The following is a 24,544-nucleotide window of genomic DNA, read 5'->3' as shown; positions in this document are numbered from 1 at the left end:
CAGGCTGAGTTTCTCTACTACAGTAGTGCTATTTAGAGTAGTGATCGCTGCAGTGAAGAGAGAGGGCTCCAGACTTCATCAGTGATTAAAACTAAATTGGTAAAGTTTCATCAGAGCAACTGGCAATGCACAGAAAGCAGTGACAGACATACATATTGTACCAAACTGCAACCCTTATGCCTTTAAAGGGCTTTTGGCATATTAATGCTACAAGTAGATAAATATCAGGTAGTTTTTCTTTTAGGAAAAATGGCTTTCTTGTGTGCCTAAATTGAATGTGACTGTTTCTGCTTGGAACACTTACGTAGTAGTGCCATTGCTTGTATAACGGGCTCTATCTTGGCTGAAACACCAGGAACAGAATCTGGAAACGCCAGAGTTATAAAAAGCACAAGCATCTACAATTTGAGCTCGGGAGCCAGGCATTTGTGGTCATAGCTTTAACGGACCCATATGTTCTGTTGATCAGGCAAAGAGGGAGGATGTATAACACATAGTGGATTATGCTTACACCTAGAGGAACAGCCTAAAGTTTCTTTGAAACACTGACTCGGTACCGGTGCTAGTTTTATTTTAATATAACAAAAGTGATCTCTGATCTCTTGGAATTTCAGACCGTATTTCAGATTTGTCATCAAAATGGTCTTTTGCCCTTGTTAATTAACCTGTTGCATTAAAAAAGAAATATGTTTTGCAGTCCTTTGGTAGGTATATAAATCTGATTACATTGTAATCAGGTGGAAATCAACATTAACAATGGAAATTTGATTGTACTGTATATGGAAAAATCTCAAATAATAGAAGAAATAGTGTTCTAACGACAGTCAGAAAGTAGCATTTCAGAATATCCTTTCATAAAACAATAACGTAGTTCATGAAGTCTAAGAAAATAAATGTTTTGCGCTTTGTGACTATCTAATGCAGCGGTTCTCAAACTTTTTGGGCTCCGGAGCCCTTTACATGCATAAAAATGTATGCAAAGCCCCAGTGGTCCACTGATTGTATGTGTTGTACCTGTTGATGTTTCCAGTTTGTCAACCTCGAGAAGCCCCTGGAGATGTCTCTCGGAGCCCTGGGGTTCCGCAAAGCACAGTTTGACAAACACTCATCTAATGCTTGTCTCCAGAGACCAAGTGGTTTAATATAAGTGAACTTTAGAGGGATTTTCCAGTCTTTCTTTTTTTTTTTTTTATAAGTTTTAATTATACTGAAAAATTCATGATGGTTTTATGCAAGAACAAAGATACTCTTAGCCTAGCCCGGGATGTGCTCTCCAGTGCGTTTTAAAAATTCCATTGTTAAATTGAGAGGTTTTGAGTGAATTCACTATTTTTGATGGAGTTCATCCCCTCTGGATCCAGCTAAACCATTCCTGCCAGAGATAACTTAGTCCTGAGTTTCTTCACTATTTGATCTGAGGAAGTGGGTCTGGCCCACGAAAGCTCATCATCTAATAAACCATCTTGTTAGTCTTTAAAGTGCTACATTGTCCTGCATTTTGCTTTAATCCTGAGTGTGATTAAAAATGTTACTGAAGAGCAGACTTTTTTTTTTTTTTTTTTTTAGAAGGCAGTAGATTGTGGCAAATGGTATACAGTTCCAAAATGTTTTTGTTTCTCTCACCGATAACCCCAGCCCATGCATCTTCAAATTATATTGAGCAGTTTTATACTGTCATTGTTCATTTTTTCAGTCTCAGTTTTTTGCATTGAAGTGCATTTTGTATAATGTATTAGGTTGTGTGTCAAGTCACTTTCCCTCATTCCATAGTTATGGTTATGAGAGAGCATTTTTTCATTGAATGGAAAAAAGTTTCTTCATTGGTCTTCTCTGTGAGCATGTTCACACTGGTCCATGAGATTGATTTGGGAGATTAATTTTTGATGGAGTCACTTCTTAAAATTTGGCATAATGTTTGAAACTAGTTTGTATGTTGCTTCTAGACTTAGTCATATATTTTAGAATAAATTGCCACTTCAAGAAATGCTAGGAGGATACATACATTGTGAAGACCGAAGTCTTTCTAATGATAATTGTATTCTGAGTTTTTACTTGCAGAAGTAATTTAACTATGCTAGGCTGGACTGAAGCACAACTGAAAAGGGATTCTTTTCTGAATTAGCTATAGTGTGACTCAGTTGATATCTTTTCTTATACATCATCAGCTCAACCTCTGACCTGTCGCTTAGGGGACAATAGGGTTGCAGAGGTGTAACTGAGGAACTCATTTGGCATGCAGATGCTCTGGGTTTGTAGGGCTTACAATTAAAAATCCTGATTTTATTTGTAAAATGAACATACAGTGTTGGCTTTGGAATCATTGAGCGGCAAAAATCATGAAGGCTTTTTGTTTTTCCTATGCACAGTCACTTTACAGAGTAGAACTATTGTAAACTGTAAAGAAACTCACCTGTTGCTAATTTTTTTGAGAAATTATGCAGTCCTAACCCAGTACTTTAACTCACAGTTTCTATGCTTCAAAATGTCCACATTACCATTGAAAAGCATCCCAGGTCTTTTAAAAATCTATTAGGAGGCTGTGCCCCCTGCTGGCTAGGTCCCCCTCTTGGCTGTGGAGGGCCCAGCTCTCCCCTCCCAGCGGCTGAGGAGAGAGGATAGGGGAAGGAGGGAGGAAGGAGGTAGGCAGGACATCAGATGATGTCACTCTGTCATCCTGCAGGAAAAGTTTTTATACAGTGTGTGTGTGGAGAGGGAGAGGGAGATTTATTCATTCAAGTAGGAAATGTTAACAAGTTTACAAACTATAACCATGTAAATATCAGAGATAACAGATCTTGTGTAGCTCTTTCAGTTTCCCTTGCTTTTTAAAGTCAGTGCATAATCTTTTTGTTTTTTAGACAACCACTCTGAGAAGAACACAATGAAAAGATGGCCTGCCTTACAATGACAGAGATGGAAGGAACTGCAACTTCTACCCTCCATCAGAATGGTGACATCCTTGGGAATACAAATGCTCCCAAGCAGACGGAGACAGTGCTTCAGGTTTACCTTTATCATTCCCCAGAGAAGACCGAGGGACATTATCTTCAGTTTCCAGCTGGCGAATATATTGCAGAAGAGATTTGTGCTATAGCTTGTAAGGCTTGTGGTAAGTATTTACATGATGTTTTTTCTAGGGACAGAGTGATATGTTTTAACATACCGCAACATTAGTTTATAATATAGTGTGCATAGGCCCTGACTAAACTATATTATGCTGTATTCATGCATACATAGACCAGGGTTTTTGTTTATTTCTGACCCTTTTCTTCTGTGAGAGACCATTATTTTCTGGTTAATAGAAATACCTCCCTGATACACAGGCAGCAGCGCGGGGGAGAGGATGAGAGGCAGGTAGCTCCATGGGATGAGGATGAGAGGCAGGTAGCTCCATTTTCAGCGGTTACATGTTAACAGAATTCACATTATTTAATAATCCTAATCAAAGCCTTATGGCTGTAGCCCTTGTCCTGAGTACCCATTGGCATTGTCACGGGAATAAACAAGTTATTGTCTTTCTCTTACACAGAAGAAAAATAGGAAACAAGGCTGGGGATTCCCCTTAGACCTGTGAGGAAGCATGGCCTTCCAGAATGTGTAAGAAATACGATGATTCTAAGAATACACCAGCGTATCGTTTTCAATATTTACAGATCAAGGGATTCTGCACTGTTATCATTGGTACCTCTATAGGTCCTGCTGCCCAGTTAGTGCTATTGGATCCAGCATCTGCAGATGCTTAATGGAGATAGTGGTAGAGTGTCTCCATAATTTCTGTGTTACCTACATGTGATTCAAGGATCTGTTTTTGGAGTCGCAGGGCTGGTCTACAGTATGAGCATTTATTCAGCATTAAGTCAAATTTGTGATGAATGTGTCTGCATTGCCCAGTCCTTTCCATTGACCTGAAGGACATTTAAAATCAACCCCTATACTCCACCTGAATGAGTGGAGACAACATTCCCACCTCGAATTAGGGGCACTGTAAACATTGTGTATTGTAATTCAGAGTTACTGGCCTCCAGGGGATAATCTGGAGTGCTCCGTTGTGAATGCTCTGGCAAGCACTTTGAACTCCAATGCTCTTCAGCCAAGTGAGCAGGAAAAAGCTCTGGGAACTTTTTAATGGTCATTTAATGTGCAGCGTGAAAAATGCACCAGCACAGCTGAGCACAAATGTGTCCAGCATCGAGTGTTCAGGAGACAGCAGATTTGATTGTTGTGGGGGAGGAAGAGTCTGTGCAGCCAGAGCTCTGACTCAGCAAAAGAATTGTTGGTATCTATGCCAGAATCACATAGGGCACCTAAGTGCTATACCAGGGATACAGTAATGCCACGTGAAAATAAAGGCGTGTAGACAAGTATATCATGGGATAGGGCTGGTTCTGAGCCACTGACATGGGAGACTGATGACATGCATCCATAACCATCCACAGCAATGTTATCATCCCATTGAGGCCTCTACCCAGAATTCCAATCTGCTGCAAGAGACTGTGGGATAGTCTCATCACTCCTTTAGTTGATGAAATCTCTGGCTGTGAGGATGTGCTCCATCAACCACAGCCACCGAGTGGAGACATGTACAATTATAGTTATTGAATCAGATGCTCAAAGTCAAATTAAATAAAATTGACCTAATTTTGTAGTAGACATGCCCTTAGAGAGTATTGATGACGACGTGTTGTTAGCTGAAATTGAAAATATTTTTTCTGAGAGTCTTGTGTGCCCAATTGTTCTTTTTGTTTACTAGTATTCCCAATATTTTGATCAGTTTGCTTTAATCAGATAAACCAGGTTTGTACCATCTGAGTTCATATAGTAGAAACCAGAATGATGGGACCTTTGGGGGCATGCACTATTTATCACTTGTCTCTAAGGATTACTATCTTGGTTATTAAGGCATCAGCAAGAAGAGAAGTAAGTTTGAAATTTTTGTCGATTCTAAGTCCAGTAGAGACTGACCATTAGATCAACAGATCACACCTCCAGTATATCAAAGACCATTCGGTTTCATCCATTTACCCTTGTATTGAGCCCATTAACTGGTGTTTGACTAAAGCATATCTTCCAATAAGGCATTTAGTCTTGATTTGAAGACATCAGGAGGTTGAGAATTCACCATATTTCTTGGTAATTTGTCCTAGTGGTTAAATTCAGATTCCAGGCAATGGTTCTTGTCATGTTTTTGTGGGGTTTTGTTTGTTTGTTTGTTTGTTTGTTTGTTAAAGATTAAAGAGCCCTTTAGTACACAGTATCTTACCCTTGTAGATGAACACTGTAATCAATTCACCTAGGTGAATTGATCTCTTTAGCTTGATAAGTTTCTCACTCGAACGCATTTTCTTCAGTCTTTGAATCATTTTGTGGCTGTTTTTTGTATGCTGTTTTTTCAGTATCTTTTTCCAAAATGTCTTTTGAATGCTGTTTTTTTCAGTATCTTTTTTTTTTTTTTTTTGGTCAGTGAGGAGGGAGAAACAGTAACAGGATACTTGGAAATGGCAGAGATGCTTAATGAATTCTTTGTTTCGGTCTTCACCGAGAAGTCTGTAGGAATGCCTAACATAGTGAATGCTAGTGGGAAGGGGGTAATTTTAGAAGGTAAAATAAAAAAAGAACAAGTCAAAAATCACCTAGAAAAGTTAGATGCCTGCAAGTCATCAGGGCCTGATGAAATGCATCCTAGAATACTCAAGGAGCTGATAGAGGAGGTATCTGAGCCTCTAGCTATCATCTTCGGAAAAACAAAGGACTGGAAAAGGGCAAATATAGTGCTCACCTATAAAAAGGGAAACAAGAACAACCCAGGAAACTACAGACCAGTTAGTTTAACTTCTGTGCCAGGGAAGATAATGGAGCAAGTAATTAAAGAAATCATCTGTAAACACTTGGAAAGTGGCAAGGTGATAGGGAACAGCCAGCATGGATTTGTAAAGAACAAATCATGTCAAACCAATCTGATAGCTTTCTTTGATAGGATAACAAGTCTTGTGGATAAGGGAGAAGCGATGGATGTGGTATACCTAGACTTTAGTAAGGCGTTTGATATGGTCTTGCATGATATTCTTATCAATAAAGTAGGGAAATACAATTTAGATGGGGCTACTATAAGGTGGGTGAATAACTGGCTGGATAACCGTACTCAGAGAGTAGTTATTAATGGTTCACAGTCCTGCTGGAAAGGCATAACAAGTGGGGTTCTGCAGGGGTCTGTTTTGGGACCGGCTCTGTTCAACATCTTCATCAACGATTTAGATATTGGTATAGAAAGTACGCTTATTAAGTTTGCAGATGATACCAAGCTGGGAGGGGTTTCTACTAATCTGGAGGATAGGGTCATAATTCAAAATGACCTGGACAAATTGGAGAAATGGTCTGAGGTAAATAGGATGAAGTTTAATAAGATAAATGCAAAGTGCTCCACTTAGGAAGGAACAATCAGTTTCATGCATATAGAATGGGAAGCGACTGTCTGGGAAGGAGTATGGCAGAAAGGGATCTAGGGGTTATAGTGGACCACAAGTTGAATATGAGTCAGCAGTGTGATGCCGTTGCAAAGAAAGCAAACATGATTCTGGGATGCATTAACAGGTGTGTTGTGAACAAGACACGAGAAGTCATTCTTCTACTCTACTCTGCGCTGGTTAGGCCTCAACTGGAGTATTATGTTCAGTTCTGGGCACTGCATTTCAAGAAAGATGTGGAGAAATTGGAGAGGGTCCAAAGAAGAGAAATGAGAATGATTAAAGGTCTAGAGAACATGACCTATGAGGGAAGACTGAAGGAATTGGGTTTGTTTAGTTAAGAAAAGAGAAGATTGAGGGGAGACATGAAAACAGTTTTCAGGTATCTAAAAGGGTGTCATAAGGAGGAGGGAGAAAACTTGTTCATCTTGGCCTCTGGAGATAGAACAAGAAGCAATGGGCTTAAACTGCAGCAAGGGAGGTTTAGGTTGGACATTAGGAAAAAGTTCCTAACTGTCAGGGTAGTCAAACACTGGAATAAATTGCCCAGGGAGGTTGTGGAATCTCCATCTCTGGAGATATTTAAGAGTAGGTTAGATAAATGTCTAGACCATCCCTGATAGACAGTATTTGGTCCTGCCATGAGGGCAGGGGACTGGACTCAATGATCTCTCGAGGTCCCTTCCAGTCCTAATATTCTATGATTCTATGAGATCAGAAGTGCAGTTGGTATTTTTCTGAGATTCTTACAAATGCTGTATATACTACATCACTTCCCAGTTTATACATCCAAGGATTTCATTTGTACTTTTTGCCAAGACCTCATACTGGGTGCTTGTGTTCAGTTGCTTGTCAACTATGACCCCTCAATCCTTTTCAGAGTCACTGCTTTCTGTTACATAGTGTCACATTCTGTTGGTGTGACAGCAATCTTTGTTTTTAGACATATGATCTATCTTTTGGATGTATTAAAACACATTTTGGTTGAATGAGTCCAGTTTACCTAATGATCCAGATCACTCTCTGTGACTGTCCTGCGCTGATCATTGTTTATTACTCCACTAATCTTTGTGTCAACTGCAAATTATCTCAGCACTGATCTTATATTTACTTCCAGATAATTGATGAAGATTTTGAATAGTATTAGGCCTAGAACTGATCCCTGCAGAACCCCACTGTAAACACTTCTGTTAAATGATGATTTCCCATTGACAGCTACTTTCTGACATCTGGCAGCCAGTTCTAATCTATATAATGTGTTTTATTAATATTGCATAGTGCCAGTTTTAATAAGAAAGTAGTGTGGCACTGAGTCAAATACTGTACAGAAGGCTATTACAACTTCTGTAGTTGCCTTTATCAACTTACCATATTATCTCATTAAAATAAAATTGGGGTTGATTGACCAGATTTGTTTCCCATAAAACCCATGTTTTGGTGATTGAACCTTCATTTTACAGTGTTCCACAAGGATAAGGGATCTTATATCCTTACCCTAATTTTTACCAACTTTTTTTTATAGCAGACTGTAAAAAATACCATCTTTCCCCAAAGCTGCATGTGTTACCTGAGGAAACTAGATTGCATGAACTGGAGATTTAAGGGGGTTTTGAATCATTCAGAATAACTTAAATATTTTTTGTCCTAACTCTTGGTGATAAGGCTACGGGTATCAGTGACTTTCTGTACAGACTTTCAAAATGGGTAAGTCTTTGTACTAAATTGTTGCAACTTAGCTGTTAGCCCCATAAGTATGAGGAAATAAGAGTTCACTCCACTAGATCTAAAGCAGCTTTCATGACATGCTGACGCAATGCATTCCTCACAGAAATGTGTAATTGATAGCTTTCTGTGATAAAAACTGAGGTGTTTGGGGCTTGGTCCCTTTTGGTAACATTGTTGTGAATGTTTGGATACGCAAGGGGGTACTCAGTCTGGAGTGCTGCTTTACTGGGTAGCTTGCTGTGTTGAGAATGTGCACTTCACATAAGTGTGCCTCTGCAAAGGCAGAACGGTTGCATAACATTTACAGTGATGAACTTTTCTCATCTAGATGGTTGCTGTGAATACGTCAGCTTTTTTCATTGCCATTCCAAACGGGAATACCTTTATATCTGCAATGAGAAGTTTGCTGGCAGAAACACAAATTGAAAGTACAGTGCATACAGTGAATAACTACAGTATTTTTTTTTTATTGTTCCTTCAAGCTCTTCGGGCTGTTCTGTCACTCCACTGTGGCCAGCTTTATTTTCATTGAAGGAAGATAGGGAAATTAGTACAGCTGAAGAATATTTGTTGGAATGTTAAGTCTAAACTTTGAGATTTCCATTCAAAGGCTAAAGAGGAATCTTTCTGATTATAGTTGGACAATGAAATATTAAATATTTTCTAATAGTAGCTCTCGTTTCATGATGTATGTTCTTACGTTAATATTGCTTAATATTAGATTGCCCTGTTCTAGTTGCCCTGCAGTAATTTATGACGTCTTTATGTTAACATGGTTATTGGAATACTATTAGAAGAGTCTGTTAGCTTGGCAAAATAGAGAGCTGTCAAGGAAAGCAAGCAGAATAGAAAACAGTGCCTCAGACTAAAGCTAGTGCTACACAACCAATTTATGTCAGTATAAGCACATTGCTTAGGGTGTGGAAATTGCTTAGGGTACAGAGCAGCCTCTTTTGGTAGTGAGTCTGGGCTCACCATGGAGAGCAGCTGCTCCATGGATGCCAGCGCATCCTCGGTCTAGAGCAGGGGTGTCCAAACTTTTTTCAAAGAGGGCCAGATTTGATGAAGTAAACATGCGTGAGGGCCGACCATTTTGCCTGACATTCTTTGAACCATTAAAATTAAATGCAAATTAACTATTTTATGCAAAGTTTATTGCAAACGGCAAACGACATAACACCAACTATACATGTTGTGTCCAAATATATTTATAACTGATTTAGACCAACTGACATTAACTGAGATTTTACAATGTATTCATCTCAATTGAAAAAAAAAAAAACTTGCCTACACTAATGTGAAGGGTGAAACTGAGATCTGGACTGCAGTACATAGGCTAGGTCTGGTTCAAAGGCAGTGGTTTTGATGCGCAAAATGTCACGCAGGTGAGAGTCACTTAGTCTTGTCCTCACGCGGTTCTTGTTACAGTTCATAGCAGAGAATGTCTTCTCACACATATATGTTGAGCCAAACAAGCTCAGCATTTTCTTAGCCAATGTTCGAATCTCTTGAAACCGGCTCTTATCCAGTTGGCGGTAAAAGTTCACAAGAGAGAGCTGTTGGTGACGACTGCGTAACTCGCTGTCACAATGCAGCTCAATGAGCTCGAGCTGCAGCTGATCTGGAGCATCATCGGGGTCAACAGAGAATGGAGAGGAGAAAAGGCTGATCTCCTTTTCAATAGCTGCAAAGTCCTGAAAGCGCCGTTTAAACTCCCCAGCCAGAGATGCAATGTCTGCTGCATACCTGCTCGTTTGCGCACTGATATTGTCCTGTGGAAAACTGTTCATTATTTCCTGCAACGCTGAAAAATGTATGGTATTGGGCTGTGTTTGTGACAACTGCCTTATGAAAAGTTGCAGCTTTGTCCCAAAGGCTTTGAGGTGTGAATAAAGCTGGTTCACCGCTGCATCTTTCCCCTGAAGACTCGTGTTCAGTACATTCAGATGCTTTGTTATGTCAACTAGAAACCCCAAATCAGCCAGCCAAATAGGATCAGATAGTTCTCGCATTGGTTGTCCCTTTGTTTCCAAGAATTCTCCGATTTCCTTTCTGAGAGAGTAGAAACGCTGCAGTGCAGACCCCCGACTGAGCCATCTTACATCGTTGTGATATAAAACATCTTCGTATTCAGCCTGGATGTCCAGTAGAAACTGTTTAAACTGGCGGTGGCACAGGGCTTTAGAGCGAATAAAATTAATAGTCTTTAGCACCGGTTTCATAACATGATCATATTTGAGATGTTTAGCACAGAGAACTTGCTGATGAATGATACAATGGAGTTTAATAGCTTTGCCTCCTTCTTCGATCACCTTGTTACAGATTAGGGTTGATAATCCACTTCGTTCACCAACCATGGCAGGTGCCCCATCAGTAATAATCCCAGTAACTTTGTTCCAAGGCAGTTTGATGTCATCTATGGCGGAACTAACAGAAACAAATAAATCTTTTCCTCTTGTTTGGTCCGTAAGGCTCTGGAGGTCAAGTAGCTCTTCAGTCACATTCATTTCATCGTCCACCCCTCTCATAAAAATCAGCAACTGAGCTGTGTCAGATAGGTCTGTGCTTTCATCACAGGTTATTGAAAAGAAGTCAAAATCCACTCCTTTGGATGTCAACTGTCTCTTAATATCTGATGAAATCTCCTCAATTCTCCGTGCTACAGTGTTACGAGCCAGGCAAATGTTGGCAAACTCTTGCTTCTTCTCGGGACAGATATTCTCAACCATTTTCATAACGCATTCTTTGATAAAGTCACCCTCAGCAAAAGATTTGCAATTTTTAGCAATTAACGTTGCCACCTCATAGCTCGCCCTTGTGGCATTTTCATTTGACTCACGGGCTCTTATGAAAAATTTCTGTTAAACAGCTTCAAGTTGCTTCAACTTTTCACTGCGGTCGTGCCCTGTAAGCTTATCGTATGTGCTATGTCTCGACTGGTAGTGTCTCTTGACATTAAATTCCTTATAAACAGCCACAGTCTCTTGGCATATCAGACAAACACAGTGATTCTCTATTTCAGTGAAGAAATATTCCACTTTCCACCTGTCCTGGAAGCGGCGGCCCTCACTGTCAACTTTCCTTCTCTTATTTACAGTCGCCATTTTTTAAAATTGACCAGAAGGGGAAGGGATCATGTGAGCGCAGTGCCAGAGGTTTAATACACTGCCCAAGTAATACACTGCACTAATATACTGCCCAACAAGAATTCTCTTGCCTTTGTGGCTGTTTGTGGCGAAGTCTCTAATGATGAGCTCCACGTGCCTGAGCCCGCCAGGAAGCTGACAGTGCGCAGGGCCAATCGCAGATACTGAGCTTGAGCAGCTGCGGAGTCCGTCCCTGATCTCAGCAGCTGCGGAGTCCGTCCCTGCACTCTCAGCCCCAAGGTAGAGGGCTTGTAGGGTCAGAGGCGGGTGGAGAGCGCAGGGCACGCTGGCCTCACGGCGGCCCGGGGGCAGGGCGAACCCGTAGCCAAGCGGGGGAGCAGGGCTGTGGACGTGCCCTACATGGTGGACTTTAGGACCGCAGCGGCCGCCATGGACGGCGGCAGAGCGGCCGGAAACGGCGTCAGTCAGAGGAGTGCCGGGGAGCCAGGAGAGGGGGAGGAAGCGGGGGCTGTCCCTGCACTCTCAGCCCCAAAGCGGAGTGCAGGGGCAGGGTTTGGGACCGTGGCAGCGGCGGCCCGAAGCGGCGCGCTGAGCGCGCCAGTTAAAAAAAACACCGGGGAGCCGGGAGAAGCGGGGGGCCGTATTAAATCCGACCGCGGGCCGCATTTGGCCCGTGGGCCGGACTTTGGACATGCCTGGTCTAGAGGGAGGTTGGACACCCCCCCACCCTCCATGGACAGGGGCTGCTACCACAGAGCCACTTGATACAGAGACAGCAGCGCAGGATGGCAGGAGGCTCCCAGTTCCTGGAAGTGGGGCTGGGAGCACACTGGCTGCCAGCCCCGCCCCTGGGGACGATCAAAAAGTTGTGTAACCAATAATTTTTTGTGCGGTTACATGACTATTCAATTAATTTCTATCTAACATCCCTAATATCTCCTGACTCCAGCCAAAGCCTGGAAACCCAAAAGATCAAAAGGACTGTAAGAGTTTGAAAAGGATCACTCTTTCAAGAGATTGGAGAGAAGCTAGACTATGGACCAGGCATCTACTAGGCATTTGTGTGCGCCCAGCAAGTGCTCGGGGCTGGCCTGGCCCCGGGCACGTGGCGCATGCATGGTGCCGGAGCCGGCTCCGGGCACATGGCACACGGTGAGCGCCGGCCCCGGGAGCATCACGGATTGGCCGCCCACGCTCTGGGCGCGTGGCGCTTGCAGGGGGCACTGGCCCCGGGTGCGCGGCGCTGGGGGGGGGGAGAGTGCCGGCCCTGGGCGCGCAGCACTTAGGGGGGGAGAGCGCCAGCCCTGGGCGTGCGGCGCTTGCAGGGGGGGGGGGAGGCGCGCTGGCCCCGGGCGCACAAGTGTCCCCTCCCCCTAGCGCCCGGTGGGCAAATGGCCACACCCCCTGGCGCCCAGCAACCTCAAATGGTTGGGGACCACTGTACTAGGGTGTCTGGAGAAATTGAGGCCTGCATGGATTACCATCAGGCGATTGTAAGCCCTTTGGTAAAATGGACAAATGTGTACAGTAGTTTGTTTTAAAAATTCTTTTCTGCTGTTTCTACTGAAAAATGAAGAATATCCTTGTTTTAAGAAGACTTTGCTGCCACTTCAACCACTGGTAACAGTTTTCTGAAGGCAAAGACCACATGTGTCTGAAATCAGACCTGTTGGGTAAGACTGGTTGATATACAGCTTAATATAGCCCAACGTCCAGTCAAAGAGTGGGGAGAATTATTTCAAAGCAGAAATGAAGGCACACTGCCTTACAACTGAGGGGGTGTACTCACAGACAAGAAAGGGGACAGAAGTATAGTTAGTCTGAGCTACGAAAGACACCAATATACATTGGGTAGAGTAGCAAAATAGGCTGAAATACATTGCACCCAGTAAATATTTAAAAATTACCTGTGGTTTGCATAACTGAAAGAACTATTTTGATAGAGATTCCAGATAAATCAAAGTAGAGGTGAATACTTATTATTTATGCCAAGTGGTTTTGACATCCAGACAACGATCAATATGCAAAGAGACAATCTTGTCTTTTACCTTTTACACAGCTCAAACAATTGAAGGCTTTTCTAGTCTGCATTGACTTGGCTTGAAGTCTATTGTAGATACCATGTATTTGCTGTAAATATTGGTTAAAGCTGAATGCCAGAATAGCTATGAAAAACAAATTCACCATATTTAAAACAGAAACTTAGTATCCTGTAGTTATTTTTTTTCTGGTAAGGTACAGCAAATGCAGCCCTTTTCAATCTCAACACCTTTGGAAATACAACTTTTTATCCTGAATGAAACAATATAGCTATAGTGCTTTCAGTATTAGCAGTTGAAGTATTGCATTGAGCATTCATGTTTGTGTTTAGTAATTATTAGTTGCTGTCACATATGAAAGCGGGGGGGGGGAGGGAAACACCACTGTATCTGAAACAAATATTTCCAGACATTTTAATTGTAAACTATTCCAGTGATTCTGCAGTTTTATGATGTCATTTTACAGGAAACATGAAAGTATAATTTCCTGTTAGTATTTTAAATTGGTTAATCTCAAAGAGGGATGATCTAATGTTTTCTTTTTCAGCTAACCGAGGAACTGTTTAAATTTATATAAAAAGAACATTAGACCAATAGCATGATCTATTTTCTGATGCGTATGTATAAAGTTATTTAAAAGAACGACACAAAATTCAATTCTTCCCAACCTCCCTGCTCTGTTACTATTCATTCAAAACGTTCCCCTGGGTTGTTGTTTTTTATACTGAAATTGAATAATTTTTTCAGCATGTTGTTCATTTTCTGTTTTGTATGCCAGTGAAGATATTATTCAAATTCATTTTATAGGAAACTATTTATTCCTCAATGGAAGAGTAAAATTCTGCACTTAGAAATAGATCCATGGCACCTGTTGTCTTAGTTGTATCCTTATTTTATCTATGGTAAAGTGATATAAAGACGTGGGCTCACCATTCTGGAAAAGATTATCATTGCTGAGATTGCATCTATTTAAGATTTTTCAGTCTGAAGAGACAGATTTTATGCAACTTTGATAAATGACAAATATGTATATGTCCCATATCATACCAATATGTTTACTACATATTCAGACTGTGTTCTAGTAATGTCTTCTGAATGGATTATACATATGCAACTATCTCTAGAAAATCAGGAAATAAATGGATAATTATGCCAGGGATTAGTTATATTTTACCAATATGTAAACTGTGATTGAACAGATTATAAAGACAGGAGTAGAAGAGTAAATCTTAGATCCCAATTTACTTTGGAAAAGAAAGACTATACTTACTGTAAGTAGAACTGACAATGAAAAAGTTGGCAAATGGGGAAGTATACTAGTTTTACATTGGGTAGACTTCTAAATTCCTTATCTAATCTTTTTTTTTTTTTAATGTCAAACCTATAACCTTCGCATCTGAGAGTTTTTTCCTCTGGTTGCCAAAATACAGTTCTCTTAAATCCCAAATGAAATAAATGTTCTAAGCTGTTTATTTTGTGATGAATATTTGTCCCTTTTATAGAACAATTACCCAGCTAGGCATAGTTAATATAATTGGTCATTGTTAATACAAAGTATTGCCTAGAAGACTATGTAAATAGTCTTTACCACGTAGATAATGGAAAGTGAGGTGGTTTTTGCATTGTACTAGTTAAATGAGTATTTGTAATCTTTAAATAATATTTTAATACTTAGTTTAAAAAATTAAGCCAGATAACAAACTGCTTATGTTTTTACCTCAAGAGATTTGTTTTTTTCCATGTTTTCGCAGAACCTAATAAGAAATTAACAACAAAAGATACAGAACTGGTAGTGCTGATGGGCCAGGTTGTGGAAACTACCTTTATGTGCTTAGAAATACCTTTATGTGCTTAGAAATCTTAACTACAGCAGCAAAAAGATTAGGCAGCTGCAAGGCGAAGTCTCTTATATTTTTCCTGCTGTAGATGTACACTCTGTTTTGCCCTCTATTTGTGTATAGAACAAATGTGGCATCACTTGCATGTGTCATTTCTGATAGGCCACCGTGTGCATTCTTTTAACTGGCAGGGGCTTTTTTCAGAGTAGTCCTTCCCTTCAGTCAAGATTTCAGGATTTAATTGTTTTAACTGGAAATGAAGATTGAATGCTCACAAGAAAATTTTTCAGGTGGACCCAGTTACTTGTTACCAAAGTTGCTAATTGTCCCTCTCTATTTTGAGCAAGGAGACTTTCTGAATTTGTTGACTGTGCTATTTTTTGACCTCATCTTGTAAGGCTTCTGGGTGGAATTTGAATTTTCCCCAACAGACTTGCTAATGAGCTGAAAGTTCCATTTTAAAGAGATTTTCTTCTGGTAAAATGGCTGTTCTAATTTTACTTGGTTAAGTAAAAAGATAACAGATAATTAGGTTGCCATAGAATCATACACCTGGAAGAGACCTTAAGAGGTCATCTAGTCTAGTCACTTGTGCTCATGGCAGGACCGTGTTTTATCTAGACCTTCCATGAGAGGTGTTTGTGTTACCTGTTTTTAAAAATTTTCAATTATGTAGATTCCATAACCTCCGTAGGCAATATATTCCGGTGCTTAACCACCCTGAGGGTCTGACTACACAGCAGCGTTATTTTGGAATAACTGATGTTATTCTGAAATAACAAAGTGCACGTCTGCACTGCAAGCCATTATTTCAAAATAATGTCAAGCTGGAGGACTTCTTACTCCAACTTCTGTAGCCCTCATTTCTCAAGGAGTAAGGGAAGTCGAAGGAAGAGTGTTCTTCCTTCTACTTCCTGCAGTGTAGACAGTGCTAAAAGCCGAATTAAGCGATTTTGACTTCAGTTACGCAGTTGATGTAGCTCAAGTTGCATAGCTTAATTTGACTTTAGCCCTGCTGTGTTGACTGTGTTATTTTTTTTTTTACCTCATCTTGCGAGGCGAGGACAGATTCTTGAACTTCTTTGCACCACAACCCCCTTCTGATAACAAAAATTACTACACGACCCAGGGGAGGAGAAAGCTTGAGACCACGTGAGCCCCACCCCACTGTGTGCGTGGAGCAGGGAGGCAAAGCCCAAGGGCTTCAACTTCAGGCAGGGGGCCTGTAATTTGAGGCCCACTGCCCCGTGCTGAAACCGAAGCCTGAGCCCCACAACCCACTGCTCAAGCCCTCAGGCTTTGGCTTTAGCCCCGAGCGGTTGGGCTTGGCCTCCTGGGTTTCAGCAAGTCTGCCACTAGCTCTGCTGACCCCATTAAAATGGGGGTTTTGCAGGGGTGGCCTGTGACTATAAGCGGACTCAGCCGCTGCCTAGGGCGCCGCCGCCTGGGGCGCCTGATGATGACATTATGGGGCGCCCCATGATGACATCAGTCCATTGACGGCCCTGCAGGCGGGGGCGCCACATACCGCATCCGGCCTCAGACCGCTCCTGGGGTTCTGACTCACAATTTGAGAATTCTGATCAAATCAATTCATATAGTAGTAAGAAGCCTGGATTCATATTACTATAGATGAGAACCAGGAAAGTTAGGCAGGTGTGTTACCCGTGATATAGCTCAGGAATGGTATTAGCCAGACTATCTGCCAATCAGTGTTTGTGGAGTGAGAGCTTTCCTGATCCCTGCTGCATTTGAAACAGACAGGGAGTGGATTAGTCTACAGTCAGTTGAATACTACCTTGACAATTCTTTACTTCTGACAAGTTGGGCACCCTGTGATTAGACACTCAGGGAAGGTGAAACAAAAACAAACCAGCCCTCCTCCCCTGCACCAAAAAAACAAACAAACAAAAAAACCCAACCACCAAAACTTTCAGAAAAAGAAACACTGAACACGTTGCAGGAAGTTAGCCTTACAGATAAATGAATGTAATGGCTGGAAGATTAGATTGAAAGAGAGTTTATTCAGGAAAGCAAACAGGGCAGTATTCCATCCAGTGGGTGAAAGGTCTGCCATGATGAAGATAATTTACCTGACAGATTTGCTGTGGTGATGGATTAACGTTTATGCAGAGCTTTGAAAACATAAAATACAGTTCTTGTTGTTAGTTAACCACAACCAGCTAACACATTTTTAAAATGTGACCATCTTAGTATGCACTACATGCCCAGTGCCGTTTAATAACATGTTAATTAAAATGGGAGTTATCACATTTTCTAACACACTTAATTTATGCATTGTAGACAATGCATGACCTGCTATAGTGAATCAGCGTGGCCTCCCTGTGACCCGGAAGGGGAAGCAGTCCATAAGACCCCTTCTTGGGAGAGGCCAAAGCTGCCCAGCTCAACCCCCAGGAAGTGGAAAGGCGATGCTGGGATGATAAGAACAGGAGCGGAGAGCTCAGTTAGAGCTCAGCAGCTAAGCAGGCCAGACTCTCTCCCTGGCCTCCCCAGGAAGGAGGCATGGCTGCCCTGCCATATGAGGGATGACTGGATTGGGCCTCTGGGACTGCTGCCCAACCCCGGACACAGGCCAAGGCCACCCCGACCACTGCCAGGCTCCGAGGATAGGCTCAGATGACCAGGGCCGTGGCTACTGAACCCTATCACTGCTTGTCGTTTGCTATCCTGCCCCCAGGGCCGTGGCTACTGAGTCCTGTAACTGCTTGCTTGCTTGTTGCCCTGTCCTGACCAAGGGTGCAAACTCTGTGAACTGCAGCCCAAAACCCTGACCAATGGGGGACCTTGCCCAGGCCTATGGCCAGGGAGCTGGAAATTCCTATTTAGCTGGCCCAGGGTAGCAACTCAGCGTGGCCTCCCATTGACCTGGATATTTTTTGTACTTGTATAACTGTCTTTCCTAGAGAATGTGATCTGTTACCAAAATAGTTACATTGCTACAACCATTAACTTAACCTCTATAAATATTTGAGTGTGGTTATCCCAAGGTAGTTTTATGCCCTCTCTGTTTGGGAATAAACTATATTGGTATAAGCATATTTTCATTGGTGTCATTGCTTCCACACTATGTGGTTCTGCACTGCTTTAACTATACCTTTATGACTAACATGGTAAAATTTTGTTCTGAAGACAAGACACTAATCTTTAGCAGATAGAAGAGATAAGGCATGGCAAACCAAATTCTTCTAACGGTCTGTCACATTGGCTGCAATGAGAAATAAGTGTGGAAGAATTAGGGATGTCAATGTGTAGTTGACTACACATTAACCGATAAGCCTGGGCTTCTGCTTGCACCCCCTTGCTGCTTCTGTATCCGAGGAAGTAGGAGAGAGGGGAGTGAGAACCGGTGCCCATGAGGAACTAGCTTTAAGTAGACTCCCCATGAAAGCAGGCTCCCCTCTTCCCCCCCCACTAGGGTAGCTAGGTGTCTGGTATTCACCTGGACAGTCCAGTATTTTCGGCTCCTGTCTGGTAAAAAAAAAATTCAGAGCATACAGCATACCTAAAATGTCCGGTATTTTCTGAATTTTTCCCCACCCAGGAGGCAAAAATGCCAGGCACCTGGCAACCCTACAAACACTCAGCGCCTGGCCTCCCCTTCTCCCCCCCCCCCCCTGCTCCCAGCCCCCATGCTTATTTGGTTCCCCAAGGCTGCCTGCACAAAATGGCTGCCGGCCAAAAGATCTAGGGGAAGCAATGCTTTACCCTGGTCTTAGTGCTCAACTGCTCTCCTGTTCCTATCCCTGAACTTAAAGGGGACATGTTGTTTTAATGCTGTTTTATTTTACTGTATTTTATTTTTTTGGCTGAATAAGTCCTTGGAGTCTCTTTTTTTTCTTTTTCTTTTTGCTCAGCAACTTTGGTCCCCCCCCCTCCCTTTTTTTCCTCCGTCAACGGAATTTTCTTTTTTTTGGGGGGGGAGGGAGGGGTTCGGTATTTTTGTTCCAGTTATCTGGCAACCCTACCCCCTATGCTGCTGCCTCTGATAGAGAGGCAGTAGCACAGAAAGTGAGTGGGGCAGGCTGGAGCCAATATGTATGTGCCACAGAGGCAGCGAGGGGGTGCAAGCAGGAGCCAATGGAGGGGAAACTGGCTGTGGTGTTTTAGATGCTGTTTGTAATTATTAGAACTGGGAGCACTGGCTTTGGGGAATCTGGAAGCCCAGGAAACAGGAAGGAGGGGGGAGGAGATGGGCCAGGCCTGAGTGAGAGCTACAGAGGGGAGCAGCAGCAGCTTTGTAAAGAGGTTTCACCTTTGGTAAATAAAGGCCTGTTGAAGTTTGTTACTACCTTGCTTGCATGATACAACACTGGCTTAAAAGCTGGTTCCCCCAGCACCAGCTCCACAGTGCTGCCTCTCTCTTTCCCCCATTGCTGATTATCAGAGGCCGCAGCGCAGGGAGGAGGGGGCAGGGGCTGCTGCTGCAGACCAGCTGCTATCTGTGGGGAGCTCAGACCCCCCATGAACAGGTGCTTCTGCCACCCTGTACTGCTGCCTCTGTGTCAGAGAAAACAGCATGGGGTGGCAGGCAGCCGGCTTCTCTTGCAGACCAGCTCCTGCCTGCCACCCTGTGCTGCTGCTTCTGATATAGTGGTAGCAATGTAGGGTGGTAGGGTGTTCCCCGGGAGTGGGGCCAGGAATGCCCTGGCTGTCGGCTCCACCCCAGGGACTATCGAATAGTCACAACTTTTCAATTTCACAATATCTAAGATCCCTAAGAAGAATAAAACCTTCAATTGGTTACAATTCTTCGTTATAGGGCCAGAGTGTCCTAAGACTATTTTCTACTCAAATCCATACTGTTCAATTCTGGGGGATTTTTGTTACTTTAAGTTCCATTATTCAAAATGTGGATTAGGTGAGGCGTCAATTCACCAAATGATCCTATTACTTCCTTTTAGTGGTTCGATGGATTACTTTGTACCGTCCTTGAAGTGCAACTATCGAATAACTCTAACATAAGACTAGAAGAGGCCATTTTTCAGGTTCCTTTAGCAGCCACAGGGCTGTTTCATGAAGCTTCTGCCCAGAGAACAGTCACAGTTTTGTTTCATCCATAGTCCCTATGGTTTTTTAGGTAACAATTTAGTAGACACTTATCCTAAAGAATAATTTCTTTTATCAGGCTATTGAATTCTCTTTTCACATTGTTTGGCAGTCTGAGCCACTGTATTCTCTTCTGATGATTTATTAATTAAATAAGTGAGTATTGACAGTGTGCTTAGGGCTGTGCAGAAATACAGAAGAGATGCACTTCCTGCCATGTAAAGCGTTCAGTCTCCTCTCTTATTATGCTTACAATGAAGATGGTTGTTTTAGTCATTTTTTCATATGTTGTTTACATACCTATATTTTAGCAGATGATTTTTTTCCCAGAAAAGAGTGCGTCTACAAATTCATTATCCTCTGCCTAAACAGCTCTTCTAGGTAGATTTATATGGGAAGATATGTTTCAGATCTATATTCTGTCTTCTGTAAAGTCTTCCTACAGCAGTCCAGACAGATCCAGTTATTCTGAGTTTTTGTTTATATATTATATATTCAGTTTCATTTCGTAAGTGCAATAACATTCTGACACAGAACACATGAACACTTTTTAAACCTACAACAAAACATGAATCTTTTTGGTGGGTCTTGCCATGTTTACATCCAGGATGTTTTCTTTATGGGTGGTCCAGGCCCAATTAGAGTTATGAAAGCTAAACTCCAAGATGTGGGTTGATGTGCAGAACCAGATTTTGTTTCCTTGTATTTTATGCCATCCTTTCTGTTTTCTGGTGAGAATTCCAATTCCCACCTTATTCTTTGCAGAGCAATGAAGGGCAGATCTTGAGAGCAACAATTACGTGACCTTGATTGAGGTCTCTCCCTTTTATCAGTATGATGATCTTATCCGTAATGAAACATACATCAGATTGACTTTGGGGGAGAGGGGGTTTATCTGCTGCGATTATAGCTCACGGATCCTTGCTTCATTCTTAGTGGGGGATGGATGGTGTTTAGTAGTGAATGTGGCAGTGAAACACATATTGAACAGTGAAAACAAAATATATATACTGAACAGCTCCTTTCTTCACTATTCCTCATCCAAATTGCATAGTGAATTAAGCATAGGTCTACTGGGTAAAATATAGAGATGTGCATGTGTAGTAAAATCTATAAAGTACTTTGAGGCAAATGGTATCATAAAAGTAATTAGGGATGTAAAATCCTGGTGAATCAGTTAACCAGCTAAACCACAGGTTTAACTAGTTAGTCGATTAAGCAGGATCCCACTCCCGCCACCTTCCCCCATGGTGAGTGTTCCCTCTAAGCTGTGCACTTGTGTGGCCACACGCTAAACATTTTAGGTCCACACATGTCATTTTAAGAGACGTGCAGCAGCACTTACTACTCAGCTTCCTAATGGAACAAAAAGTGAGAGGTGGCAGCAGCAGCCAGAGGCCTGGTGGGTTCCTGGCAGCAGGTGGCTGCCATTTTGCTCCACGTGGAGCCAGGGCGTATGAGGAGAGGCTGTTCCAGTGAGACTGCTCCAACTGAACCAGGCTGGTGCAGCTGCCGCTTGACTCCAGCAGGAGCCAGGACTGCCCACAGTGCTATTTTTAGTACCAAGGTTCCACGGGAAGCGGGAGCATGGCACGAAAAATAGCACCACGGGCAGTCTCTAGTCTCGGCACGCTGTCCCACCCCGGGAGCAGCTAGGTCCAGTGCTGTGGGGATTTTGGGGGCCAGGACCGTGGTACTAAAAATAGCACCATGGCACCAGCTCCCGCCTCCGCCAACTGCTTTCCACATCAAAGGTAGAAATTTAGGGAAGGGTCAAGGAAAGAACTAAGGGGAAGGTGCAGGAGGAGAGGAAGGGACTTGTGCTGAGGAGGGGGGGGCAGGGCAGGAGAAGGCACCAAGGGGCAGGGTGGAGGGGGCCAGGAAGAGACAATGAAGAAAAGGGCAGGAGGTGGGGAGGGAGAGAATGTGTCAGTGGGGGTGCAAGAAGGGAGGGGACAGGATGATGCTGGGAGAGGAAAGTGGAGGGACAATGGAGGCAAGAGGGAGAAAGAGGAGAAGGAATGAGTGGGTGCCAGGAGAAGAGGGGTTGAGAAGAGGGGTGGGCATGAGGAAGGCAGGGGATGAGCAAGTCATGTGTGAAGTCATAGAGGGGCATGAAGAGAACTGGGGCAGAGGGTAGTGAGGGGGTGGGCACCAGGGAAAGGGAAGGCAGGGGCAGTGAGGGAAGGGGGAGGCACCTGGAAGGTGCAGGTGCCAGGGGGATTGGAGGGACGGGCAGCAGAGGACAGAGGAGAGAGGCAGGGCAGGTGGGTAAAGGGAGGTGTTAGGAGAGGGGATGGGGAAGGGTAGCTACAGATGATCAGAGTGAGGCTAGAGGAGAAGTGGGCACAGGGGAAAGAGAAGGTCAAGGAGGATGGGGAGAGTGGCAGGTTCCCAAAGGGCTGAGGGAAGTGAGAAGGGCAGGAGCCAGGACAGCAGAGGAGGGTCGGTGGGGTGGGCAGCATCAAGCATCAGGAGAGGAGATGGGGTGAGGGGAGGGTGGGAGATATGGCAGCAGAGGGAAAAGGGAGAGGTTTATAAGATATTTATTAATAAATTGGGTGCCACAGTGGCACGCATCCGAACAAGCACACATGAACTCAATACTGGTTCACAAGACAAAACTCACTTTGCTCATGGATGGAAAATCTTAGAGGGAACACTGCCCATGGTGGGCTGTTGCTGCCTCAAGGCCAGCTTCTGCTTCTGCTTCTGCTCTCCTCCCTTCCCTGCCCATCCCAGGCGGGGGCGGCAGCAGGAGCTAGCAGCCCAGGGCACAGAGGGGGCTAGCTTCTGCTCCCAGTCTCACTGTGAGCAGGTTGCTGCTTCCAGACCTCCCTGCAGGGGGGCAGGCCTGTGCACAGGTGGCAGCTACTGCTGCTGGCCCCCTGGGGGGCTGGAGTAGCTCTTGGCCCGTGGTGGTCTGTTCCCGGGTACCAGTTACCTGTTTACATCCCTAATAAGTATATGTTTTGTATATCAGTTTGTTCTTTTTCACATTTCACAAATCTGTAGAATGGCTGAAGTCCACACTTCATATATCAGAGTGAGACTGAATTTGGTTGGATAGGATAGATTAATAATGAACTTGGTAAAATGTTGTAACCGTTTGATCCATTTTTCAAATTCATAATTGGTCAAATGCTTCTTGAACCACCAAATTTCTATTCAGTTCTCTGTTTCACCCTGTGACATAATGCATTTATTAATAACTAATGCTGGGCTATGCCTTGGGGACTTTTAGTTTAGTTTTGGTTTTTCTTTTGTTACATTACACAATGTTTTTCATAACTGTGTTTCCTGTATGTCCATGACTTTTATTTCTTGAAAATCATCTGTAAGGCTGGCAGCTCTTTCTGATTTCAATGAGTCCATTCCAAGCAAGTGTCATATGATTTTCCTGTTTAGATTCCTTTTTTGAGTTAGGCCGCTTTACTATTTTGTTGTAAGCCAAGTATCTGTACATTGGGACTGATGCTGTTCTGCAGTAGTTTCAAATCGATGCCTCAAGCGAATCACATTTTCTCAGCAAGTTAGTGCTCTGTTACATATAACAAGTTGATTAACCACATCAGAAATGTAAATGAATCTTGAACTTTTTTTGTTAGCATCATGTACTTTAGACAAGATGTCAGAGATAGGTCTCCTGCCCTGAAGAGTTGAATCTAATCAGACTTTGTACAGAGCAGTGAGAGATGCCACATGCAATTTCCTCCCCTCCGTTTAATTTCCCCTTTTGTGCCTGAATCTTTGTTTAGTTTCCTTTTAACTCTTGCCTGTTGTTTCTGTATTATGCTTGATAGCCCCTGCGTAATTTTTCTCTTGTTTTTAACTTCTGCCTAACTTACGTATGTGGTTTTATCTCTTGTTCTTTTTGTATAAGCTTTTACCTAAAAATCCTATTATCTTTCTTCCTTTTTATTTGAACAGTCCCATTGCCTTTAATCATGACTCATGCCTGTGATATTTTAGATTTCATACTAGCCTCTTTTCCCATGACTTCCAGACTCCTCAGTCTGAAACTCCTCAGTCTGAGAACCAGATCATACCTTTCCACAGGCATAAATGAAACTTTCACAGGAACTGAACAGTAAACTTTATCCTGTTCAGAAAATGAAGGTCCCTTTCTAGCTATTTCATTTAGAAAAGTTAAGATTTTTCAAGTCTGAGACTGAGACTCTTGCTCTTTGTGTTTTATTTAATTTTAATTCATTTTAAAACAATTTCTAATGATGAACATTTTGGGAAAGGGACATCATTGTTACCTCTGTTTTAGTCCAGTTAGCCTTGAGAACTTACAGTGA

At 42.8% G+C, this 24,544-nt stretch overlaps 1 protein-coding gene across 3 annotated transcripts in view; it reads left to right on the top strand.

Annotated features, from left to right (window-relative positions):
• Nucleotides 1-24,544, top strand: part of JAK2 (Janus kinase 2) — a 137,336-nt gene that overhangs the window by 55,506 nt on the left and 57,286 nt on the right. For all 3 annotated transcript variants that reach the window (XM_006115137.4, XM_075931627.2, XM_006115140.5), the window contains one exon: nt 2,859-3,109. In XM_006115137.4, the coding sequence (XP_006115199.3) occupies nt 2,890-3,109 (220 nt within the window). In that variant the 5' untranslated portion in view covers nt 2,859-2,889. The remainder of the gene's footprint in view (nt 1-2,858; nt 3,110-24,544) is intronic.

The sequence above is a fragment of the Pelodiscus sinensis genome, chromosome 6 (assembly GCF_052426305.1).
Source record: "Pelodiscus sinensis isolate ZL-2025 chromosome 6, ASM5242630v1, whole genome shotgun sequence".
In the NCBI taxonomy this organism is placed as follows: Eukaryota; Metazoa; Chordata; order Testudines; family Trionychidae; genus Pelodiscus; species Pelodiscus sinensis.
The sequence above is the reverse complement of the archived record's forward strand: the minus strand, read 5'-3'. Positions and strand labels throughout refer to the sequence as shown.